Source organism: Aythya ferina, assembly GCF_964211825.1.
Source record: "Aythya ferina genome assembly, chromosome: 1".
Classification (NCBI taxonomy): domain Eukaryota; kingdom Metazoa; phylum Chordata; class Aves; order Anseriformes; family Anatidae; genus Aythya; species Aythya ferina.
Genome location: NC_140296.1, coordinates 94,459,861 through 94,473,870, shown reverse-complemented (window position 1 = coordinate 94,473,870; position 14,010 = coordinate 94,459,861). Strand labels below are relative to the sequence as shown.

Below are 14,010 nucleotides of genomic sequence, written 5' to 3'. Positions count from 1 at the left end.
AGAGAATTCCAGCAACTACATTTAATATGGGTTGAAGTAAACAACCAAACATCAGGATGATTACCAAAATATTTTCATTATGCCTATTTTTAAATGTTTCTTATTTATCATAACTAATGAGTTACCACAGTTGGAAATGTGAATTTTGCTTTTTTATTGCTAAACATTGTCACATGAGTAGCACACTGCCTATGTGGTAGCCAAAAAAAAAAAAAAACACTACTGATTTTTACCTATATCTTTCTCAAAATAACAAGGCTGTGACTTTGACTATCTTGTACCTTGAATGTTGTTGTAATTCACCTCAAAACACAGCTCCAGAAATACACTGAGAAAAAAAAAAGATCTTGCTGAGCTAACCATGCTGAGGTTTACTAAAAGACTGGAAGAAGTGACAGCCAGCAAGAAGACTAATGTTTGTTTTAGAACAAAATTCATATGCCATGAGTTTCAGTGTGGTCTGCTTCCAGCTAGGCAGGACACCTCATTATTCGGTGCATCACTCTGCTGTGCTTCAGAAAAGAACTGTCAACACCATTGCAGAGGGTACTGCAACATATTTGTCCACACATATCTTGACAAATAACTGAAATAATCACAGCTTGCAAAATTGGCCACAGTTAGGACTCTTGCATATATTAGCAACTGAAAAACTGTAAGAATATTAAGCAACATAGTAGTAGCAGAAATGTTTCTGAGAGGCACATCTATGTTGGAGAGGAACTAGTAGCAAAACATTCCCTTCTGTTTGCAAATTACAGGTATTTGTCATTTGTGTATCCAGTGGTTTATGAATACGTATATATTTCAAGATGGTCTAATGCTTGGACCTCAGAAATAGTCACGGTATTTTGCAAACCTAGGCAACAAACCTTCCAGCAGAGTTTTGTGTGGAAGATGAGGTACACCAGAGTTCAGCTAACTGCTGAATCCCATAGCCAAGCTCCCACCAGAAACAAGAATTTCTCAATTATGCTCTTACATTGCAGTAGAGTTGTCAGTTTGCTCATTAAAATGTATTACACTGTCCAAACTGAGGGAGTAACCTAGATAAAAGTTTTTCATGCACTGCCTGATTTCACAGATGCTATTCTGCTTTTAGCATGCTGAGGACCACACTGCATTTGACATTTTCAGGGAAATTATGTGGTACAGTGATCCATTTTCCTTCACAGAATCATAGAATGATTTGGGTTGGAAGGGACCTTAAAGGTCATCTAATGCTAACCCCCTTCCATGGGCAGGGACACCTCCCACTAGACCAGGTTGCTCAGAGCCCCATCCAACCTGGCATTAGACACATCCAGGGATATGGCATCCACAAACTCTCCAGGCATCCTATTCCTCCCACCAGACCAGGTTACCCAAAGCCCCATCTAGCCTGGCCTTGAACACTTCCAGGGATGGGGCATGCACATCTTCTCTGGACAACCTCTTCCAGTGCCTCATCACCCTCACAGTGAAGAATTTCTTCCTTATATCTAATTTGAATCTACTCTTTTTTAGTTTAAAGCCATTACCCCTTGTCCTATCACTACACCCCTGACAGAGTCCTGCCCCAACTTTCCTGTAGGCCCCCTTCAGGTGCTGGAAGGCCACTATAAGGTCTTCCTGGAGCCTTCTCTTCTCCAAGATGAACAATCCCAACTCTCTCAATCTGTCTTCACAGGAGAGGTGCTCCAGCCCAACTTCTTCCCAGACATTCCACACCAGCCAGTCCATGGGGTTAGGAAATGGAAGTTGCCGTTTATTTTGCTCACTTCAGGTGAGGGTGAAATACTCCAAAAAGGAGTGAGGTAAGTCAGATAGGATCTGAGTGCCTGTCACTAGCCAGTTCTGCCTCTGAAACAGGAAGAACAGGTTGAGGAGGTGGTTTCATTGTGATATTTTTCATCTCATTCTCTTAATAGCTCTGGGAAATTACTGCTCTTCCTGATCACACTGCCACTTGTCTTCAAATCTACTTAAATGAAGTTCATAGATTTTTTGAGGGAAAATGCGTTTGTTTGCATGAAATTTTTGTGTAGAGGGTCTAACCTGCTGGCACAATAACTCTTCGTTCATTGGTAGTCATATTTGGGGGTGGAATGTGCTTCTCTTCCATGTAGCTTCCATAGTTCATCCCAACATTGTCTGAGCCGCTAACCATTTTCCCTCCTTTTGCCACGCTGCAGTCATCAGGTGAATTCCTAGACAAAGAAGAGAGGTGTGCTTTGATTATTATTTCAGTTCCTACTAATATCCTCAGCAAAGAATCATGCTGAACGAGATGGAAAAAAATGAGACTGGAGCATCAGGAGTGGCTGTCGTTGGTAAACTCTACCCAATGACTACTACCCAATGACTCTGCCGAATCCTTCAGTTGCTTCAGAAAAAATTACCAGCCTCTATGAGCAACATATTTCTTTTTGGGGGTATTGGTCTCCTTGTCTCCAAACCTGTAAATGCTAATGTCTTATTTCTGGAAACTGGGCTAGAATGGAGGCTTTTTCATGAGCTTGCTGAGCCTGATGGCTGCACGGAGCTGTGCTTCTCTCTCCAAGCATCTCACAGACAATTCAGCAAAACATAGTGATGCACTTAAGATATTAGAGGAAAAAAATACAACAGTTCTCTTCAGGCATGGACAGCTTTCCACCTCCACTACTGTCATTGTTTCATGTGAGCCACACTCTGTTGCACTTTATGTTATGCAATGTAGACATATTTCTGCATATGGCCTACAGAAAAGTAACATTTGCCAAATCCGTGATTCAAAATACCACACGCATGACTGGAAAAACCTTTCAGCTCCTGACTAGTGCAGTCTCCATGGTACTATAGTCAAGAAATGGAAATCTGCAGAGGATCTGCAACCAGACACCTCTTTAATTTTGGCTTTACTTTCTGAATAGAGTCTTTAGGTTTAACATCCCACAGTGGGTTCCCTAATGGTATTTTAATTGCATCACAGTTTTCTTCCTGGCAGACACAGACATATTTGTCCCTTAATTTAATGTCTACAATGTGTTTCATCAGAGAGAGAAAAATTGTTACAAAAAAATCAAAAGAAAGAACAGAGCCATAGGGAATACCTTTAAATGCAAAGAGGCTGTTTGGCAAGAGAAGGAGGGTGTTACTTGGGTTTGGGTTTCTTCAGTGATACTACATTGCTAACAACCTTTATTTCAGTTCTGCCATTTAACTGCTGAAATTGCAGTATGGTCTTACTACACCAGCAATAAGTCAGGGTGTTATGCTTCATTTCGGTTCCTTGCAAACTAACTAATTTGCAGTCCAGAGGACTGAGAGACCCTCTGAGGACCTAGACTCTGGGAAGGGTATTTCAAGATCTGCCATCATCCCCTGGTTCCAAAAGGGTTTCACCAAGAGCCTCTTGCTCTCCCCAGCTTGGAAACCCCAGCTCTTGATGCAACCATTGCAAACATTAGGCAGCAGTGTCACTGTAAGGTCACCAACGGTCAGGCACTCTCCCAGAAGTGTTAAACTAATGTTTGAAGACAAAAGAGGAAAAATAATATACCATTTAGCCAACTGTCTGCTCAACATATAGCAAAAGGATGTGGCAGATATTTTATCCAATGCCTAAGTGACTCAGTTGTGTTGTCTGCTCAGCACATGTGTCAGGAACTAATGTAGCTATTGTTTCACGTGTGTTTTAAAAAATAGTTAGCTTTTTGAAAGCTGAAAAGATTTAGTATATATCTTACGTACTATAAATACATTTTAAACATATCAGTTTTCTCTGTGCCTTGATACTGTGTATTTATCATATTATGTTAACATATATACTAAACAAACAAACAAAAAACTGCCGATGGTGTTCAGTTTAAAAAGAAAATATATCACAGAAATCATTCCAGAGCTACTGTCATCTTCTTTAGCAGGAGGAACAGCATCCTGAATGTTGCCTGGGAAACGTTGGCTGCACATACCTTTTTCAGGTATAAAATATCTTGGGTGCTGCTTAACACAGTACATCTGAAATCTGGCTTGTGTAAGGGTCCTATAAGTACATGTCAGCAACAAAACTGAATAATACCCACAAGGGAAGATACAGCCAGCATGTGGTCTTGCCTGTCATTGAGTGGTGGTGAATTTAGCCTTTCCAACAGAATCAGAATACTTGGGCATTATTCTCTCAGGTTTAATTTTTCTATCCCACTACATACCTATAAATATAATTCTGGGAGGCAGCTTATTTCTGCCTAAATGGAGCTAAGCAAAACAAAATAACTTTTATTTCAGACATAAGCATGTTGAAAGTGAGCTTTTGAGATGATTGCTTGTGAATAAAATGTTGGCTTTTTCTGTTTACCTTTAACAAATAGAAATGGCATCTATGTGTAAACGAGTCTACATAGTAAACATGTATATTTGGATCCATGGCCCTCATTTGTACCTGTGCAGATGCCCACCCTAACTGCCAAGGTCATGTTATGTTACCAAGACAAAAGAAAGGGCAATTTGACTCATGCACTGACTGTTTTTGTTGTTGTCGTTGTTGTTGTTGTTTTGTTTTGTTTTGTTTTGTTTTTGGTACATTTTGAGGAAACAGAGAGCTAGCAGCATCCTTCGGCCTAACTGCCAGTTACTTTTTTTTAAATTTTTTTTATTTTTTTTCCCTGGGAAAAGTAACTCAGGATACAGCAATATCAAAATATTAACGCTGACATGAAATACAACATCAATATTGGCCTAAACTACTTCCACAGGCAATCATACATTAAAATAAATAAATAAATAAATAAATAAATAAAAAACTAATGTAAACATGGAACAGTAAATGATGTGAAAGATCCACTGGTAGCACACAGCTTTTGGCAACCTGACAAGGCTGCTGAGCTGATTTTCTGATTTGAATATAAACAGAGAGAGGGTGGGGAAGAAGATCATAAATAGGTCATAACTTTTCATTAAAATCCAGAAGGAGACAGTCAAGAGTTTTGTCGTGTTAGTGTGCTGGGTGGACAAACAAATCCTCAGTTCAGCAAATCTTCTAAGATCATGTTTAATTCAAGCATGTAAGAAGCTCTATAGGAGCTAACAGGACTACTTGGGCATTTTTGGTACACATAAGCACATGCTCATCAAATTGAGCATGTGCTTATGTGTACCACTGAGCCAAAGCTTAACTCAGATGGCTGGAATTGACTTCTATGACATAGAAAGCAAAACTGAAAATGCAAGCAAACACCAGAAAATGGTATTTTTAGTGCCCAGAACAACAAGAGAATGATTGTATTCAAAAGTAGTTTTTTTTTTTTTTTTTTTTTTTTTTAAGACATTCTGTGAACCTGCCTTATTTCTGAACCACCAGGGGAGCAGGGGCAGTGGAAAAGCAGCTTTCAGAACATGTGCCCTGTGCAAAGGGTGCAGCTCCACAGTGATTCATCCTCATCTCCACGTCTGAAATGAAACCTGAGATATTTTTCTTCTCAGCTGCATGTTATTTTTACCCTTTGTAAATATACTGAGTTACACCTGGAAATTACCCAAATAAATAAATAAATTAAAAGTGGAAAGACTACAATCATGTTACCCAAAAGCATTTTGTTCAGTCCTGAGCTGATACAGCTCTGATTGATGATAAAAGTGTGTTGAAGAAAGTATTTCTCCACGGGTCCTTGGACCTGGAAGCCTTGTCTTTATTCAGTGTTACTTAGAATCAAGATGTTTAAATTTAGCACCCACTCCCACTGAAGCTGACTGGAGTTTTGCCAGCCATTGACCCTGATGAAAGCAGATGTGAGTTCATAAATAAGTGTATGAAACACTTTTTTTCCTCTTCACTTTGCTACTATTTTCCCCATGTGATATAGAACACCTGTGTTGTGTTAAAATGCAAGGTGTAAGAAAAACAGAGATTAGGAACCAGCAAAATTTTACATGATCATGCTGACATTCCTATAATAAAAATTCCCTGTGGTTTAGTAGTTCTGAATTTCAGAGGAAAATAGAAGAGAATATTTGTGTTCTCTAAATATCTGTACAGTGTCTTTCTAAGTTAATTTAGTAATCACAGTTTGGATAACTTCCTTACAGAGTTACTTACAGAAAAGTGGTCTCAGGACAGTAGAGATGTAACAGAATACCTTCAAAGAGATTTCCATATGTGGTCCTCCTACCAGCCTGTGGCTGGTCAGGACAGGGGAGATGATGCTGAGCTACCACGAACTTTTCTTCTGCGAGGCTCTGGCAGACAAACCCTGACACTGTCCTGCAGGATACAGATCCCTCTTCTTGTCTCTCCTCTCCCATTTTGTAATGCCAACAACCTGAGAAAGAGGGGAACGGCCCCAGCAGGGCTGTGGTGTCCCCACCCCATCCTTACGTACAACAGGGAGAGATTTACAGAGCCAGCTCCCTCACAGAATTAAGGCCTACATATGTAAATTTACACTCAGCCAAAATGGTATTACGCGAATGTCAGCTCATATTAAACATATTGCAAAAAAAAACAACTCAGGCTCACTTCCACTCACTGCAACTGCTCAAGTTGTAGTAAAATTTGTTGGTGTTTTCCCCAAAAGTGGGTTATCACTGAAAAAATGGCCCACAAAAAGAAAAACAAAACTTCCATGAGACTTTTAATTTTGAAGTAAATCATTGTTTCTTAAGGCCACCTGTCACACTTTAGTCCACACTATCAAATCAAAGGGTTACACATCTGCAACCCTAGACTCTCCTCCCTGCTCTTCTATTCACCCACTTCCCCTTTGTGTATCACGAGAATTCACATCTGCTGAGACCTGCCATCACAGCAACATACAAAATCCAAACAATCCCTGTTTGGATTCCTCTTTGGATTCTCCTTTGGCAGCAATCACCAGGGACAATCCAAGAGTGAGGAGAACCCTGCACTTCTCAGCTGTTGCAGCAGGAGGGTGGCTGCACCAGCAGCTTTGCAGAGCCTCAGGGGCTGCTTCTCTGGCACCAACCCCATGGATGCAAAGTGAGACTGAAAAGTGCTGTCAGCGGTAATATCAGAGGCCCCAGTGCTTGCTTTTGGATTCCACCATGCTCAATCAACTGCTGCATCTTAATGCAGCTGCCTGGCCATGTACACACTGCCAAACCCTGCAAGCATAGTAGGCATTCTGCAGGCACCTGCCCTTAAACTTGCTACGTGTGCACCACCACTGCCACCCTGCTGAAAGGAAAGCACAGTCTTTTATTTTCTCTGCCAAGTCTTTGTGTGAAAGCAGCCCAAAATTCCCTACAGAGTACTATGGCATAACAGAGACATTAAAATGCCAAAAAATGCACGTAGGCCAAAGCATCCCTGGGGTGCACACACAAGCCCTCATGCAACTGTTTAGCAAACCTGGCTGGGGAGCTGCTTCCCCAGCAAATACATAAATAAGTAAATAAATGGGTGGGTAGGAGGGTGGGTGGATAAGTAACTCAGTGCCTAGCTATGTCCTGAGTCACTCCCCCACCCACCTGGGGTGGCTGTGTGATAGGCGATGCTCACCCACAGGAAAGGCCAGGGTGGAAGGGAAGCAAGCCCCTCAGGATCAGTGCTGCTGCCTAAAGTTGGCTAAAGCTGAAGCTGAAGCCACAGTGACAGTCTGCTCAACTTTGCTAGAAGGTGAGCGTCCAAAGCAAGCCTGAGAAGACAAAAGAAATAAATTAAAACTGAAGTCCTCATGGGGCAACACAAACATAGAGGTGAACTGCTCCATGTGGGGCTATGCAGCGGCAGCCGAACTGGTCTTCAATAGCCCCAACAAAGCTGGGCTTGGGGCAGTCCCACACAAACACCCCACTGCAGCATCCAAACGAGGGTTGATAGTATTGGGGGGGGGGGGGGGGGGGGGGGCAGGGGGACTGCCCAGTCTCTGTAGGTGCTTTGCTTTGCATGGGTCAAGGCCAGGGGTCGCTAAAGGATGTCGCAGTGTGACACATAGAGTGGCTCGTTACTTCCTTCAACAAAAGGAGAAAGTAAAACGCCACATGCCAACACATGCATTTCGTTGACTTTCTGTAAGCAAAATAAAAAATGCTTGTTTATTGAGCTGTATATGCAACAGCAGTTCATTTTCAATCAAATAATAACTTTTGGTAATTGAAGCAATCTTTTCTATTTATTTATTTATTTTTTTGCTTAACTTTCCCGGCTATCTTGCAATCCACAGCTGCTTCAAGCCTTTAGGCCATCATGGCAAATTAAGGCAGTCAGCGTCTGGCTCACTAGAGGCCAGTCAAGCTATAAATATTACCAGCCTGGCTCTTTGTGTTCACAGTGTGGGGAAACAGCTGGTTTAAGTTTGACTGCACGTTGTCATTTCTCCATTAGTGCAAACACTTCAATATTTCTTATGTGTGAGGTTGGAGTGAAGAAAGAGAAAGAAGGGAATGGGGTCACTAAAAGCCAAAGCTAAGAAATGATGTTCTGTATATACATAATTTACAATTAGATTGCTGCCTGGGAGAATGCTGAAGTCTGATATGGTGATAGCTCGGCCAAAGCCACAATGACTTCCCAGTTGGCCTATAACTTTCAGGACCTATTTTCACTTGTTTTTCTTTTATTATTTTTATAGAAATTCTATTATAATGGTAATGGATTACATTTCTCAAATTGTATTTCATTTCAAGAGTTTGTAAGACTGTTGTATTTGTGGTTTCATAAAATATGTAATACTGGGAGGCAAGGCCCTTCCCAAACCGCATGTGCCTTCTTTTGTGGGCAGGGATCATATAGAAAGTTAGTGAAGCAAAGCATGCCAGGCATAAACAGAAGTGACATCTTGCACAGAAACCATAATCCCCCATGTCTGTGGAATGTCTGCTGATTTTCGTGATTAGTATTATTGGGCTGTGAGGCTGATGGGTGTGAAATGTAACGTCAAAGAAGACTATCCTCTTTTCTGTTTGTTACTCAGATTCTGTTTTGTTTTTAAAATGCTATTCCGAAGCTTCAAATACTGAGCATCCTCACCAAAACTACCCTGATAAAAATCAAACACCTATTAACTAAGGGGTCAAGGAGGAGACTTATTTCCAAACGCGCTGGTTTAGAGACATCCTACTTACTGTCAGTGCCTGTGCTATGCCAGCATGGGGGAGTACCACAACCACCATTTCTAAATGCTCTAAACACAGCAAATACTGTACTGGAAATAAAGCAGTAATGATAGGAACAGTCAGAAATAATGATGGTGATTTTTAACTCTTGTGGGGTCTGATGTCAATGTTTGAAGACTAATTTTATATTTCACTACCCATATGAGAGCATTTGGTTGCTTAGCACTTTTGAAATTTTGGCTGTCCTCATCTCTGTCTTAAACTCCTAATTTTGAGCACACAATTTAAGCATCAGTGGTTAATCCAAAATGTAACCATGCCAATTAAGAATGAGCACATCAACCCAGGGTGGAAAGCTTCTTAACCAGCACCTGCCAGTCCCCCCAAAAAGCCACTAAAAAGTAGCTATAGTAGTGGTAAGCTGGAGAGATGGTTTATTTTTCTCTTTGGCATCATGTTTGCCTCCAGAAACAGAGCCAAAGCCTGCACATACAAACACACACACACGTTAATGTTTAACTGGTGGATTTTCAGAGTAGAGAGGTACTCCTTAGAAGTAATCACACATAAAGCCCTGCATGAAGAAGATCCTAAATTCGTAGTTTTTCCAGTCTGGTAGGCAGCCACTCCACCGACTACGCAATCAGTGGGAAAAAAGTTTGTTATCCAAGATTAATGCTACTTTATATAGGCAGCTCCAATAAGTGCACAAGGAAAATCATCCTCTTAAGACAGATCTCCCAGCTTTGCTGTGGACTGACATAGGGGCTGACTCAAGCTCTGTTGGAGCCAGAGGAGAGAATCCCATTGACTGCAATGAGTCTTGGACTATGCTTGTTGTTTAGTCTGAGCTGAGGTTTACCAAGAATACCGGGGCTGAATGCTGGTGGTATGCCACCAGATGTAAGAGGGATGATACTGAGCCTCAGCTGCGGGGTTGTGCTCCAGTGATGGAAAAAGCCATGCCCTTGAAAAACAAGTGATGTCAGAGTAATTGCTGCAGATCAGCCCTGTTTCTTGATGTGTTGGATGTGCATAAGGTGTGGAAATGCTCTAACTAGGATCATCAGTATCATCCCACAGACTGGAGCATAATACAGAGGTGACTGACCTAGCTTAAAACACACTGGCCTGCATCCTGGGAGCAGGATGGTCCTGTCATGGTGGTAGTACAGAGCTCCATGTGAATGAATGCAACCTCTTTCATGGCCGCACAAATTAGCTGGCACATGGTAGACTACACAAGGTTTCTCAAGAGAAAACCATTCTAATTTGCTTATTTTTAAAGCATGAAATAACTACATTGAGTAGAGCTTACATCAAGGGGGGCAGGAGGGGAACGAGAAAACAAGAGGCCACTCTGGACTCTGAAAGTCTTCCTGCATATCATGTGCATTCAATCCAGCCAGCACAGAGGCTCTTTGATGAAAATACAGAACAGAAACATGCAAAGAAAAAAATGGTATTTCCCAAAAAAGCCAGCATAAAAGATATAAGTGATAATTTCATTTTCAAATGGTTTTTAAGGTAGAGTTGGTAGCACTTAAAACAGCATTTTGCACATGATTAAATCTTAATGACAACTGATTATTTCTGGCATTTCTTTAAAAATTCTATATTGGCCAAGTTGATGTTAGAGAACTTTTTCTGCGCTTTCACTGCAGCTAACATTCATAATGCATTTTCAGTGAAATCATCACACTGCTCCTGGCAAGTAAAATTTATCTGAGGCCTGAATAATACCCTATGTTCCACCTCAGCCTCCCTTAAAAAGAAGGCTTACCTACCAGTAAATGCAGACCTTCCATGCTACCTTTGTATATTCTCACCTATGTCCATGTCCATGAGTAAGAATATATGGGTAAGGGTGATCAGAGCACACTGAATAATTCACAGACTTAAATGCCGTACCCTAGGCTTAATGAGAGCATTTCCACAGAGGTGAATTTCATGCTAAATGCATTATATATGTTGCATTCAGTCATAGTAATAGAATTGCTTATATTTAATTTGATAAAATATATAAAGAAAAATAAACAGAAAAGTAAGTAACAGCATGATATAGGTAATTTCCAGATTTATATTATAGTGCCTTACTATATCAGGGTGAATCTTTTGGTCTGACTAAAGAACACTAAGTAGCAGGAAACAATAATATTACATTCAGGTGAAAGATTGACTCCATGGTGGCACAAAATTTTATGTGCCAAAATAATTTTTTGGCACAAAGATTTATGTACCTGGAAGAAATATAATGGCTGAGCCCACATAACAGATTCGAAGGAACTGAATTTAATACTATGTGTGACAATCTACATTGTATATGCAAGGTAATGACAGCTTTAATTTCAACTTTTCTTGCTTTATTTAATTTAAGGTAGGCCCTTAGGCTATATTTTCTGGTGCTGTGCAGCAGGGTTTAGTTTGAAAAATACTGTTACTGTTAAAGAAAACTGTGTAGTTAAACTCTCTGCAGCACACTAAAATAACCCTTTAATTTCTTTCTGAAGATATTTCTTCAGAATTCATAGGGACACCAGTTTTTAGACCATTATGATCTGAGATTTAACGCAGGGCAATTGCAGACAATGTATATCTGGGGAGAGTCCTGTCAGAGTGAGTACATTTCTCATTTTAGTATGAAATTGTTAAGTGTAAATTGTTGGTGTGTAAGAGATCCAACACGCTCCTAAAATTTTATACCCTGTTCCAGATGACAGAATATATGGCCAGGAAACAGCCTAACACAGAGAGGAGTAAGAGATGGGTAGCAAAAATAATATTAATGAAGCTAACTATTCTCTTGTTGCCACTTTGTGGGGTCTGATACCCTGGTTTGCACCTTCTTTGCATGGTATTGTTCAGACAAGCTCCTAAATAGGAAGAGAATTAGGGAGGATATTCTGCAGATCCTAGAGGTAGCACCTCTGGGGCTCTGCAATATGGCCATATTTTAAACACCTTTTGAAAAACTCAGATTTTAAAAATGAGTGTAAAGTGAGCAGCTACATTTTTATCAAAAGTGAGAAGATCTCTGGCCCAACATCTGTGTTCATTTTTAATACTTTTATAAAACATTTTTTAAGAACTTAGAATTTCATTTAGGGAAACATTAAAGGGACTGAAAATAGGCAGGGTGGGGAAGGCTTATTCAGAAAAGTAAATGCAAGTGGCAAGGCACTGCTAATCTGCACATATAAACCGTGTCCAATATCATGTATGCGATGAACAGCAGATAATCTGCCAGGAAACCAATGAAAGACCAACATACACATGGCAAAGGCCCAGAGGGACTTGAGGAAGGAACAAATGGTTTTCAGATTTGTAATATTTATATATTTTGTAATATTTGTATTTGTAATATTTATATATTGCATTGAACAGTGAGCATTTTCAACGTTGGTAGTTCTAAGCAATATACTAAGCAAAAGGACCCGTGGGAATGGTGCTAAGCTGAGGCAGGGGAAGTTTAGGCTGGACATCAGGAAGAGGTTCTTCACCGAGAGGGTGGTTGCACACTGGAACAGGCTCCCCAGGGACATAGTCAATGCACCAAGCCTGTCTGAATTTAAAAAGTGATTGGACTGTGCACTTAGTCACATGGTCTAAACTTTTGGGAAGAAGTGTGCGGTGCCAGGAGTTAGACTTGATGATCCTTATGGGTCCCTTCCAACTCAGTATATTCTATGATTCTATGATATTATATTACATATTTGATATAATTATTTAGGAATAATATATTGCTGGTAAGTGTTTTCATCTTATGCAAGGCTTGAGTGATACACTTTTTTTTTTTTCCTACAACTGGCAGGAATATCATATACCAAGAAACATTATGATTCCCAAAACATAATAGCATTATGCACGGTATATACATATGAATACACATATGTATATGAATTTTTAAAATGTCAAAATATATTTATAACTTTTATTTGGTGAAATTATTTCTCCATTAAAAATATAATATTAACTTTTTTTCATCCACGTATTAGGCCTTATGAAATAATATATTTCTGATGAAATGGAGTAATTTAATTTTTATTTGTGTGTTAATCATGTAATATGCACATGATTATTTTTTCTTCTGTTAATCTATTCTTATATTTGATAGTCTATAAATGCCTTTTTTTAGCATAATGTCTTGTGAAACATGAGTTTTCCTGGATTTCTCCAGTTACCAACTCTGCATTGCTCTGTTAAAAGTAAGGCTGTCAAATCCAAGATTAATGAATGAAAATATGCTTCAGATGCTGCAGGTTATTTTTAATTCAATACAGAAATTATTAAATTTCTTGCCATTATATGTTCAGCTGGAATGTGCCCTTTAGAAAACCAGTGTTCTGATCAAGAACATTCTGCAGTTCAGAGCAGTAGCTTGCATGGACTCTTATGGCAATAAAACCATTATGCCAGCTCACACGCTGGTTCATGTTGGGAAACAGTCGTCACCACTGAGTAGTTCACTTTCTAATGATGGCCACATTTGGTAGCTCTGAGTGATGCTGTCTGGACAAAAACAAGGAACTTGGTCTTCATGCATTGATCAGCTTATTTGCACTAAGCTGCAAGTCCTAATGATGAAGTAGGTAGCCCTGATACTTTTTAGTTTTGAGAGAGAGAGAGTACAAAAAATCGCCTCTTTTCATTTATTACAGGCTGCAAAGGCCGCTGGTACTGTGAAAAAGTGTTTCACTGGGTTTCAGATGCCATGACAATTTCTGGGTGCCTCCATAACTAGCACAAATAGCAATTTTGCTGGAAAAGTATGAATCAAAATCATGCTTCATGATTATTCCAGAACATATGGGTCCTGGTAGCAGGTATAAAAAGAATGATTTAAAGACAATTCCCTCAACATTCAGCCTTGCAAAGGTAGACATTGCTTTTGCTAGTAATGGTGCAGAGCACATGCACAAACATTTCATGCAGCTACTGTTTCCCCTGCTAAAGCCATGCCACCAGGCAGGCAGCAGC

At 40.0% G+C, this 14,010-nt stretch overlaps 1 protein-coding gene across 7 annotated transcripts in view; it reads right to left on the bottom strand.

The window, feature by feature from the left end:
- ERG (ETS transcription factor ERG) overlaps positions 1-14,010 on the bottom strand; it is a 148,774-nt gene that overhangs the window by 19,591 nt on the left and 115,173 nt on the right. For all 7 annotated transcript variants that reach the window (XM_084516075.1, XM_084516080.1, XM_084516077.1 and 4 more), the window contains one exon: positions 2,038-2,189. In XM_084516075.1, the coding sequence (XP_084372201.1) occupies positions 2,038-2,189 (152 nt within the window). The remainder of the gene's footprint in view (positions 1-2,037; positions 2,190-14,010) is intronic.